The sequence below is a fragment of the Sus scrofa genome, chromosome 1, assembly GCF_054392235.1.
Source record: "Sus scrofa isolate SSC_HxYL_T2T_F1_AM1 chromosome 1, Sscrofa_HxYL_maternal_Yorkshire_Landrace_v2.0, whole genome shotgun sequence".
NCBI lineage: Eukaryota > Metazoa > Chordata > Mammalia > Artiodactyla > Suidae > Sus > Sus scrofa.
Window position 1 is genome coordinate 175,322,400 of NC_139383.1, and position 12,555 is coordinate 175,334,954.

At 38.8% G+C, this 12,555-nt stretch overlaps 1 protein-coding gene across 4 annotated transcripts in view; it reads left to right on the forward strand.

The window, feature by feature from the left end:
• Positions 1-12,555, forward strand: part of ZWILCH (zwilch kinetochore protein) — a 44,539-nt gene that overhangs the window by 30,648 nt on the left and 1,336 nt on the right. Inside the window, exons 14-18 of one of the 4 annotated variants that reach the window (XM_021100315.2) lie at positions 317-345; positions 4,321-4,457; positions 5,463-5,558; positions 9,351-9,472; positions 11,234-11,348. In XM_021100315.2, the coding sequence (XP_020955974.1) occupies positions 317-345; positions 4,321-4,457; positions 5,463-5,558; positions 9,351-9,472; positions 11,234-11,322 (473 nt within the window). In that variant the 3' untranslated portion in view covers positions 11,323-11,348. The remainder of the gene's footprint in view (positions 1-316; positions 346-4,320; positions 4,458-5,462; positions 5,559-9,350; positions 9,473-11,233; positions 11,349-12,555) is intronic. The other 3 variants (XM_021100319.2, XR_014817156.1, XR_014817157.1) reach the window with 3 other exon arrangements.

A 12,555-nucleotide genomic window follows, 5' to 3' on the forward strand; every position in this document is an offset into this window, starting at 1 on the left:
GTAGATTAAAGATAGCTATAGTTTTTGTTTGTCTTTAGTTCAAACATTTTGAGATTCTGTAAAGTTAATGTAGTAAATTAAAAATGCTATTTTAATAGCCATCATTTGGTTGTTTTTACTAGGAGCAAACTGTAATCATTTTTAGAATGAGTATTAGTTTATATTTATAGTGTAATGTAACAGGAAGTTTGGCTTTTTGTGAGAAACTGTTTAGCTTGAACATTTATTTATGAACTATGAAATTTTTTCTTAGGTTCTTAATGTGTAATAGATAATACCTAAAGCTTATTTGCATATATGTGTTTTTTCTTGATAGGTCAGGAACTTGCATCTTTGAATCATTTGGTGAGTTTATTTTTTTATTCTAAAGTTGGTTTTTCTTTTATTCAGTCATTCCACATACAGTTATTAAGTGCCTATTCTGTGCCAGCCTCTGTCCTAGGAAACATAAATAAGACAATTAATTATAATGTCTAGTAAGGGAGATAAAAAAAAGCCCATTCGATGTCACTTCTCATTTTCTATAAATTTATGATGGTAACATAAAGTTGTATCATACTTAAGCCAGTGTACTCCCACAACTCTGATTTATCAAAATGGTTAAGGAATGCCTTTCTTTGATAGGCCCTATAAGGAAATATTTCCTTTATATTCTCCTGACCCATTTCTATTACACATGAAAGATTACTTTCTGAAGAATTTGTTAGGTTCTTTAACATATTGATTCAAAAGGTACTTCTGGGTTTCAGGGTCACGATTATGAGCTTTTATATTTTCCTAGTGTCTTGATTTAGAAAGTTAAAGAGATTAAAGAGCATTCATACTGACCCTTGACATTTGTTGTAAGACTGTTTTAGAAAATGGATCTTCAAATGACATCTTTCTCATAAAAAAACAATATAGGAAAACTCTAGCTTTATCTGTTGTACAAAGTAAGACTCAAGTGGATTCTTTTGAGGGTTTTTTTTTTTTTTTTTTTTTTGCTATTCAAAATTTAAGCATTTTCTTAAGGATGCATATTTTTAGTGGAAACTTTTTTTATACATATTTTTCTAAACTTGGAAAATTAATAACATTTTTGAAAATTGCAATATAACACAAATATACCTTTAATCTTATCACTCAAGTGTGAGTGCCCTTATTTTTATGAATTCCCTTCAAATCATTTAATTTCTTTTGTCTTTTTAGGGCCACATGTATGGCACATGGAAGTTGCCAGGTTAGGGGCTGAATTAGAGCTACAGCTGCTGGCCTATACCACAGCCACAGCAACACTGGATACAAGGCACATCTGTGGCCTACACTGCAGCTTGTGGTGATGCTGGATCCTTAACCCACTGAGTGAGGCCAGTGATTGAATCTGTATCCTCATGGATGCTAGTAGGATTTGTAACCTGCTGAGCCACAATAGGAACTTCTCAAATCATTTAATAGGCCTGTTTTTTAAAAAATATAATTTGACTCCAGACTTTTGACAAAGATTCTTAAACTTTGTGAATCTCTTAGAAGGTGTATTAAAATGCTGATTCTTGGGCCCCAGTGATTCAGTAGGTCTAGGTCTCTGGAATTTGTCTTTTTAAAGAAACCATCTCTGTCTCCAGATGATTCTGATGCAGGTGATTTGCAGGTATATTAGTTTTTCTTTTGTTGTCATAACAAATTACCACACACTTAGTGTCTTAAAGCAACATGAAACGCAACATGGATGGAACTAGAGACTCTCATACTGAGAGAAGTAAGTCAGAAAGAGAAATACAGATACCATATGATATCACTTGTATCTGTAATCTAATATATGGCACAAATGAACCTTTCCACAGAAAAGAAAGTGATGGACTTGGAGAACAGACTTGTGTTTGCCAAGGGGGAGGGGGAGGGAGAGGGAATGGGTTGGATTGGGTATTGCCTTTGGAATGAATTAGCAATGAGATCCTGCTGTATAGCACTGGGAACTATGTCTAGTCACTTATGATGGGGGCATGATAATGTGAGAAAATAGAATGTGTATGTTTAACTGGGTCATCATGCTGTACAGTAGGAAAAAGAATTGTATTGGGGAAATAACAATTAAAAATTTTTTAAAAAAACAAAACAAAACACCAACATGAAACATAATTATTTTATAATTCTGTAGTTTGGAGGTCCAGTCTGGGTCTCACTAGGCTAAAATCAGGTTGTTGGCAGGCTGTGTTCCTCTCGAGTCTGACTATAGGAGAAGATCCATTTCCTGCTCATTTGATTTATTAGCAGAATTCAGTTCCTCATGGTTGTAAGACTGAGGTATCTTTTACTGGCTGGCTGTAAACTGAGGGCTATTCCTGTCTTCCAAAGGCCAACCCATACCTTGGCTCCTGGCATCCTCCTTCCATCTCCATAGAAGCCCTAGCCTATCAAGAGCTTCTCATGCTGTATCTCTGCTTCTCTTTCTCTGCCTCCCATATCTAGTTAGAAGAGCTCACTTGATTAGATTGGGCTCCTTGCGTAATTCAGGATACTATCCCTATTTCAAGGTCAAATGACCTTATATATCTGTGACCTTAAATCCTTAAAGCCATAAATGTAATATACACACAGGTTCTGAGATTCAGACATGGACATCTGTTGAGAGTGGTTTCTGCCTATTACAGCAGGCCACGTTTTAAGAAGCCCTCAGTAGGCTGCACTGCCTCCAAATAGACAGTAACGTGAGACCCTGTCACCTCTTTTCTATGTGGGGTCTTGTGGACAGAGAGGTGGACCAGCCTAGGTTGTAGCGTGAGCAGAGAGCATCAGAGGGGAAAGGCACTTTGGGTCTGTTCCTTTGAGAAAAAGACCTGAGTGGTCCAGTGCCAGAGCTGTCAGGCGACCACTGGCAGTGTGGATGGCAGGTGCGGGGAAGGTTGTGGTCTGTAGCCAGTGGTGAGTGGGGGGCTATTTTGGGGTACTGTTTTCCTGGGACCGTGCCTATATCCTTGCTTGTGCTATTTTCACATTTTGGAATAATCTGTGTGAGACAGTAAATATGTCTCTGTATTTTGGATTTAACTATAAATTAATTTGCATGAAATTAATTTATCATATTTTTGCATACCTTCCGTTAAACTGTAATTTAGGGTTATCCATGGGTCTCTCCCATTCCCGTGCTGTTACTCCAACTTAATTAAAAGATTATCATAATTTTTCCCTTCCTGTATTAGTTTTCTGCCTCACAAAATTTAGGAGATTAAAGGATTACAAATCCATTATCTCAGTTTCCAGGAGTTGGGAGTTGGGCACATTTTAGCTGGTCTGCTGCTCAGGGTGTCTGTCACAAGGCTAAAATCAGGGTGTCATCCGGAGGCTTGACTAGGGAAAGATCCACTTTCATGTTCCCTCACTTGCTGGCAGAATTATTTACTCATGGCCCTTGGACGAGGGTCTCCATTTTCTTTTAGCTGTTGGCCCAGGACCAGCCTCAGGTCATAAAGGGTGCTTATAGGTTCTTGCCACATGGCCCTCCTCACAACGTGGCAGTTTGTTGCTTTGAAGCCAGCAAGAGAGTATCTATAATGCTTAACCTTCTTAAAGAAATCACTCCTCTAGGTCATAGTAAGACCAGATGATAATCTCCCTTTTGATTAATTCCAAGTCAGTCAGTAACCTAATCTTGGGGTAAAAATGCATCATATTTACAGATTCTGCCCTCACTCAAAGAGAAGGGATTGTACAAGAAGTGTATTCCAGAGGCAAGAATCTTGCGGGTCATCATAGCATTCCACCTACCATACTTACCATGGCTTATGTCCTTAGGATGGGTTCTCAGAAAAAGGACTGCACTTTTTGTGATGCTTGACATAGTAGCATTGCCAACTTTCTTTTCCAAAGGGTCATGCCAATTTACCAGTAATGTATATGTTAATGGAAGCTTATCAATGCACTTACTTAATTTCTTGGTACTTCAGATTTACTATCTGTTTTTATTGGTGAATGTTCCCATCAACCTAACAAGTGTATTGAAGTTAAAAATTATTTTGTGAAGTTGCCATTCTCTCCCTCTGGAGAGTTTGGTGGGTGGTAGTAGTTGCCTACTTGGCCCTCCTTGGTGAAGCAGTTCTGTGATTTGCCTTTATCAGAAAATATGTATAATGGTTTGCTTAGAACATTCTCAGTGAAGACTTTACTTAGAGTTTAGTTTGAGAAATAGTATTGAATTGAGAAAAGCTATCTAGCCTGCCTCCTGTCTTCTTTTGCCCCTTTTTAAGCTTGCATCTATACTTAGGTTTAGCAGTCATAGTTAATTCTTTCCAGAGACTCCACTTGTTCTTTAACTCCCTCTTTTGTTTGTCCCTTTTCTCATTCCAGGAGTATTTCATTTCTCCATCAGTAGATACACATGAAAAGGTGTATCGTGTTCAAAAACTTCACCATATTCTTGAAATAGTAGTCAGTTGCATGCTTTTCATTAAACCTCAACATGAGCTTCTCTTTTCTTTAACACAGTAAGTATTCTGTTGTTTACATACATAAAAACATACTCTCTTTGGAAATAGTTGCAGCCGAAATAAGTGCATTTTTTTATTATCAGTTAGGATAAGATGTGTCACCCTGTCTTCACAATAGCAGAAAGGTTCTAAGTCGTTGCCATGAAAGGAAAGGGTTTGGACTCAGAAGGAATCAGGTTGGACACTTGGCTCTAGCACATCCTTTCTACCGAAGTTTCCTTTCACTGCATCTTGTTTTTTCACCTAGAAAAGCATGTAATGTGTATAAAGTACGTGACAAGAGGTACTTAATAAATATTAATTCCTTCTCTTTTCTTTACATCTTTATAAATATGGTCAAGCTAATCTTTGCCGGTCATTCTTATGGTAACTGAATGGAATCAGATTTCATTATCAGACCTCTCTGAATAGTATTGCTGAAATTTTAGAGATTCTGTCAGTAAGTTTGACTAAAAACAGTTTAGAATAATCCTTGTACATGGATTGCTGGTGTCTTATGTGTATAATTTGAAGCTTCAAATTGGAAATAAGTAAACTGTCCAGTGGAAGAACTGGGTTTCATTTTCCCCATGAAAGGAAAAGTACATTGCCTTTTCCAAAATTAGAATTTGCCTCAGTTGTAAAGGGGAAAGTTTGAAATTGTTACTGTTTTTTTTTCCCCCATTAAATATCAGTAGAATATATGAATTAAAATATATGAATTAACTCTTTAATTCCCCATACTTGGGAAATAGTGGAGGCTATATCTTTGTTTTTCTTTTGCCTTTTTGTTTTTCATATATCTTTCTCCCCATTTAAACCTTTACTTGAGCTCAACTTAAATAAATTTATGTTCACTATTAATTTTTAAAAAGTGAATGAAATTTCCTTTCAGAGAAAAAACATAACCTAAGTGTTGTTTGGATATTTCCTTAATGAGCTTTAGACTTCCAGAAAGCCTTTATCTCCAAGTGGCATTTTTCCCCAAAGCAATTCTTTTTTTTTTTTTTTTTTTCTTTTTAGATCTTGCATAAAATATTATAAACAAAATCCTCTTGATGAGCAACACATTTTCCAGCTGCCAATCAGACCAACTGCTATAAAAAATTTGTATCAAAAGTAAGTAATTTAATCTTTCAGTTATACTTCAAGTCCAGTCATGATTCTAGACAATTTCAGTGTCTGTTTCATGGGGAACCTCATGACCCAGAGTTGCTTCACCCCTAAAACCATACTCCTCGGCTTCCCACTCTCTGAACGGAGTCTGGTAGAGTCTTTCCTCATCCTTCCCCTGGACCTTTGGTCTGTTCTTTTTAGACTATTGGTCTTCTTACTCTTTCATTTTTCTTTCAATTTGTAATTTCTTCATAGGATAGGGCAGAAACTTTAGCCGGAAGGGAAGAGACAAATTGGGAGAAAAGTGGTCAAGGTAATGACAACAAAGTCAAGATTGTGGCTGTGGGAGCGAGAAAAAGATTTGGGGTTTGAGAGATATGGTAGTGAAGCTAAGATGATAGATTGGCCATCCACATGAACACTAAGGTTCCCTCAAATCGGGGTCCCCCCAACTCTTCTCTCAGCATGTAATAGACTTGGAATTCCTCTCATACTAAAGCCACTCTATTTATACCCTCCCTGTAATCCCTGAAATTGTTAGCCAAACCCCATCATTTCCCTGAAATTGGTTGACAAAGATTGCCAGTAACCTTCTATTTGCCAAATCTAGAGGACACTTGCAGGAGAAGTATTTTTTGGCCCCTTGTGTAATTAGCTGGCCCAGCAATTCTTTATCCCTAAATAAGTGCTTATAAGGTTCTGTGGCATTTAACACTATTGCTTTCCTTTTTTTTTGTCTTCCTGCCATTTTCTTGGGCTGCTCCTGCGGCATATGGAGGTTCCCAGGCTAGGGGACTAATTGGAGCTGTAGCCACCGGCCTACGCCAGAGCCACAGCAACAGGGGATCCGAGCCGCATCTGCGGACTACACCACAGCTAACGGCAATGCTGGATCCCTAACCCACTAAGCAAGGCCAGGGATCAAACCCGCAACCTCATTGTTCCTAGTTGGATTCGTTAACCACTGAACCACGATGGGAACTCCCACTATTGCTTTCCTGAACCTATCCCTTTCCTTTATTTTCATAACATTCTGTCTTAATTTTACCTCTATCCTTCTCACCTCCTCCAAGACTGAATAGTTCTCTTTTCAAATTCTTTTTCCTCCGAGTTCCCATTGTGGCACAATGGAAATGAATCTGACTAGTATCCATGAGGGTATAGATTCAATCCCTGGCCTTGAAGGTCAGACGGGGCTCCAATCTTGTGTTGCTGTGGTTCTAGCATAGGCCGGCAACAGTAGCTCCGATTTGACCTCTAGCCTGGGAACTTACATATGCCACAGGTGCACCCCTAAAAAGCAAAAAAAAAAAAAAAAATCTTCTTCCTCTGCTTCCTTTATATGTGAGTGTCCAACAGAACTCCACCCTCTGCCCTCTTTTCTTACATTCTTCTGTCTTCCTGAGGTGATTGCATTCACACCCAGAGCTTCAGTTCCTCTGGGCTAATGATATAATTCATAACCTGTATCCTGCTTCTCCTGAGCTTCATAGCCATGTGAATCCTCAAATTCAGACTCTTCACCCTCTTCCTAACACTTCCACCTCCTATGTTCCTCTCAAGTAGCCATCATTAATCTCCGCCTAATGTCCTAAACAGAAACCCAGGACTTATTTTCCACTTATTATTGTCACTTCCTCCCTCCTTGAAATGGTTACCAAGTCCTGACCTCCTAGCAAACTCTTGAATCCTCTCCTTTCTCTCCTCCTTCACATCATCATTGCCTTATTTCACATCTGCTCTTTTCATACCTGGGCTAAGGACAGGAAAAAATCCTTTTTCCTATCTACCTTCTGCCTCCATTATCTTCCTACTTTATGTCACAAAGTGAGCTTCCTAAAATTCAAATCCCATCATGACTCCTTTCTGTTTAAATGGCTCCCTTACCTTTATTTATTTATTTATTTTTTGTCTTTTTGCCTTTTCTAGGGCCGCTTCTGCATCATATGAAGGTTCCCTGGCTAGGGGTTGAATCAGAGCGGTAGCCACCGGCCTACGCCACAGCCACAGCAACTCAGGATCCAAGCCGCATCTGCAACCTACACCACAGCTGATGGCAACACCGGATCCCTAACCCACTGAGCAAGGCCAGGGATCAAACCTGCAACCTCATGGTTCCTAGTCGGATTCGTTAACCACTGCACCACGACGGGAACTCCACTCCCTTACCTTTAGAACAGAGTTCCACCCCCGTGTATGATCTGCCAGACTGTCTGTACCCAGCCTCTGTGCCTTTCTGGCTCATTTGCCACCACACCTTCCCACTCTGCTTTTGAGTCAGAGATACTGTGTTATTGCATTTCCTCAGGCACCACACGTACTTACCCCTCGGTGCCTACAGCCGTGTCCTTCCTTCATCTGGGACCTTGTCTGCTTAACTGACTCCTCACAATTTCATTATAAGCTCAGCTCGAAGGCCACAGTCTCTGAGGATTCTTTTCCAACTGCACAATCCCAGTCAGAGTTAAATTACCCTTTTTATTATCCCCTCTCATATTCCTTATTTCTCTTTTATAGCATTTTTCAAAATTGAATAATTATTTTTTATTGAAATATAGTTGACTCACCATATTGTGTTAGTTTCAGGTGTACAGCAGAGTAATTTAGTTATATGTATATTTTTAGAGTCTTTTTAAAATTATTATAAGATATTGTATATTGTTTCCTTTATAGCTTACAGTAAATCCTTGTTGTTCATCTCTTTTATATATAGAGGTGTGTGTCTTTTAATCCCATACTCCTAATTTAACCCTCCCCTCTTTTTGGTAACCATAAGTTAGTTTCCTATATCTATGAGTTTGTTTCTGGATTTTTGTGTATGGTTTTTTGTTTGTTTGTTTTTTGTTTTTTTGCTGCACCCACAGCATGCAGAAATTCTGGAGCCAGGGATCAAAACTATGCCACAGCAGAGACCCAAGTCAGAGAGCAATAGCAATGCTGAACCTTTAACCTACTGAGCCACCAGGGAACTCCGTGTTTCTGTTTTGTATATAAGTTCACCTGTATTATTTTTTATTTTTTAATTTTTTGGCCACCCCACGGCATGTGGAAGTTCCTTGGCCAGGGATCAAATCAGACCCAGAGCTACGACCTACCCCATGGCTATAGCAACACCATATCCTTAACCTACTATGCTGGGCCAGGGAGCAAACCGGCACCTCCACAGAGACAAGCCGGATCATTAACCCACTGCGCTATATCAGAAATGCCTATATTATTTTTTAGATTCCACATATTAATGAAATCATGTATTTGTCTTTCTCTCTTACTTAGTATGGTAGTCTCTGGGTCCACCCATGTTGCTGCAAATGGCATTCTTTCATTCTTTTTTATAGCTAAGTAGCATTTCATTGCATATACGTACCACATCTTCTTTATCCATTCATCTGTGGATGGACACTAGGTTGTTTCCATGTCTTGGCTATTGTGAATAGTGCTATACATTGGGGTGCATGCATCTTTTCAATTATAGAGTTTTCATCTTTTCTGAATATATGCCCAGGAGTGTGATTGCTAAATCATATGGTAGCTCTATTTTTAGGTGTTTTTTTTAAGGAACCTCCACAATGTTCTCCATAGTGGCTCCATCAACTGTTATTTATGTTCTTGTTCTTCTCCCACTCTTGATTGTGCTTCTTGAGAGAGAGTACTGTAGGCCACCAGGGAAATCTGAGAGTATCGTGACTGCTCCATCTCTTCTTCCTCCTCAGTGCTTATCACAGAAGGACTTTTCTATGTGACTAAAGAAGGAAGGAACTAGGTATTACTTTTCTTTGACGGTTTTTCTTTCCTTAGTGAGAAGCCACAGAAATGGAGAGTGGAAATAAATAGTGGTCAAAAGAAGGTGAAAACAGTTTGGCAACTGAGTGACAGCCCACCTTTCGACCATCTGAGTTTTCATAAACCTGGTAAAGATGGTTTGTAGTCTTTTCACATCAGTTATTCCATTAGAAAATAAACTAAGTTTACCAGTAGAGCTTATCATTAGAGCTCTTGTGCCTAGTTTTAAATTCTTTTCCTGAACTCCAGGTATAAGCCTATTTTTTCTGGGGAAAAAAAAAATCATGAAAAAGTGCTTTTTCTCATCATCCTGGCTAGAGGAACTTATTAAAAGAGTCAAGCAATAGGGACATGGGTATAAAATAGATTATAAAATGGAAATGCCAGCTCATACTTCACATTCCTGTGCACTGTTTAAAACAGTGATGATATTTCTGCTCTAATCCCTTCTCCGTGGCTAGAATAATTAGCTGACCCATTAAGTCTTCCTCAGTAAGTACTATGAAACTGTTTCCTTTGTGCACGTGGATTGTGTGGTGCTGTCATCTCTTATTTGTATAATTCTTTTTAAAATTTTTTTAAAATTATAGTTTGATTTACAATGTTCTATCAATTTCTGCTATACAGCCAAGTGAGCCAGTTATACATATATATTACACACATTCTTTTTCTCATATTATCTTCCATCATATGTGATTAGATATAATTCCCTGTGTATACAGCAGGATTATTTATACAATTCTGTTTTTTTCTCGTCTTTTTGTCTTTTTAGGGCCACACCCATGGCATATGGAGGTTCCCAGACTAGGGGTCAAATCGGAGCTGTAGCCGCCGGCCTCCGCCAGATCCAGCCATAGCAACGCCAGATCCAAGCTGTGTCTATGACCTACACCACAGCTCACAGCAACACCGGATTCTTAACCCACTGAGTGAAACCAGGGATTGAACCTGCAACCTCATGGTTCCTAGTTGGATTTGTTTCCACTGCACCACAACGGAAACTTCTATTTACATAATTCTTAAATGGCTGACTCCTATATTGCAAGGATCATCCAAAATAAAATCTAATAATTTTAAGACAGAATTCAAGAAGATTTGAAAGGCTGGGAATATAAATAGTCCTCAATTGTAAATATTAAAGCCTAATAATCATTTATTTTTTGCCAAAGATCATAGGCATTTACAAAATTAGACTTCCTGTTTCATTGAACTGAGCACTTAGGTTGAATACTAGTTTCTCAAGTTACCTAGTGGTTTTGATAGTTAATATCAAAATCTGGAAGAATAAAGAGAGAAAAGTGTACTTTTAGCTGCCCTAGGAAGAGAGAATAAGGCTTCGGAGTTAATGGGGGAGAAAAACAGTGTCCAGTAAAATGCTGCTCATCCAAGGGGTGCTTGGCAAATGATTGTTGGTAATGCTGGAATATGAAAACCAAAACCTTGACCCACAAGGAAGTGGATGTGAACTCATCTAAATGTTAACTGTGTCATTTATTTTTGAAATATAGAAGGCTTCAGGAGAAAAAAAAATAGATATGTATCTAGCCCTAGGACTGTAAATCTTAAGCAGAAAATGTTTTGTGAAATACATATTATGATTGGGAAAAGACAGTTGTTTAACTGTAATGGAGGAGGCACAAAAATTAAAGCAGTAGGCTACCAAATTTAAAATATATAAGTTTTAAAAATTGGCTCTATCTTTTAGTTTGTTTAGTCATTTTCAATGCATCAAGAGGGTTGACTATTTAAAGGAATTGTCTGCTGATTTTTATCTAATAAATTCTCTGAAAGTAGAAGACATGTAATTCAAACTACCTCCTGATTATTGCAAAATTCAGCACTATACTTAGTAGAAAAGCAGGGTGGTAATCAATTTTTATCTGTCTCTCTGGTTGTAGATTTTTCTGAATTAACATTAAACGGTAGCCTGGAAGAAAGGATATCCTTTATTAACATGGTTACCTGCAGCCAGGTGCATTTCAAGTGAAGGATGCTGATGGGGCCCTCTGTAAGGTAGTATGTTCATTTTTTGTTCTCTCCAAATACTTAATGAATCCAAGCCAGAGCTTTGGCAATGCCAGATCCGTAACCCACCGTGCAGGGCCAGGGTGACGTCCATAGTGACCCGAGCTGCTGCAGTCCCATTCTTGACCCGCTGCCACAGCAGGAACTCCCATAAATGCTGATTTAATATATTTGAAATATGGATTATTAGTAATCACATAAAAGGATTTACTGGGTGTCATTGAGCAGTGCAAGTCTTCAATTTCCTTTATACCTTTTGTAGTCAACTGACAGTTTAATTCTAAAACTGGCGAAACAGGGAGTTCCAGTCCTGGCTCAGTGGAAACAAATCTGACTAGTATCCATGAGGATGCAGGTTCAATCTCTGGCCTTGCTTAGTGGGTTAAGGATCTGGCATTGCCGTGAGCTGTGGTGTAGGTCACAGATGAGGCTCAGATCCCGCTTTGCTATGGCTGTGGCATAGGCTGGCAGCTATACCTCCAATTGGACCCCCAGCCTTGGAACTTCCATATGCCTCAGGTGTGGCCCTAAAAAGCAAAATAAATAAATAAAACTGGAGAAATGAAAAAAAACGTTTTGAATGGTAATGTCTTTGCAACTGAAATCAGTATATATGTAGAAAGAGAGTTTGATTTCAAAACCATTGATGGGAGTTCCCGTCGTGGCGCAGTGGTTAACGAATCCGACTAGGAACCATGAGGTTGCGGGTTCGGTCCCTGCCCTTGCTCAGTGGATTAACGATCTGGCATTGCTGTGAGCTGTGGTGTAGGTTGCAGACGCGGCTAGGATCCCACGTTGCTGTGGCTCTGGCGTAGGCTGGTGGCTACAGCTCCGATTCAACCCCTAGCCTGGGAACCTCCATATGCCGCGGAAGCGGCCCAAGAAATAGCAACAACAACAACCAAAAAGACAAAAAAAAAAAAAAAAACCATTGATGGAAGAGAAAAACCCTATTAATAGGTTATATGGACATTAAAAGCAAAATTTTGTTAGAAACAGTTGTAACCCAGCCCAGTTGTAGGACTGAGCCCCAGATATAAATACCCTTTTTAAAATGTTTTACTTGTATTAACCAAATGTTTGCTTAGTATTAACCAAAAGGATTAATGGAATAGCCTTTTCTGTTATCTTACTATTTCTGTGTTTCAGAAACAACATTAAATAGAGTCAAATAATGCATAAAATGCCTAATATC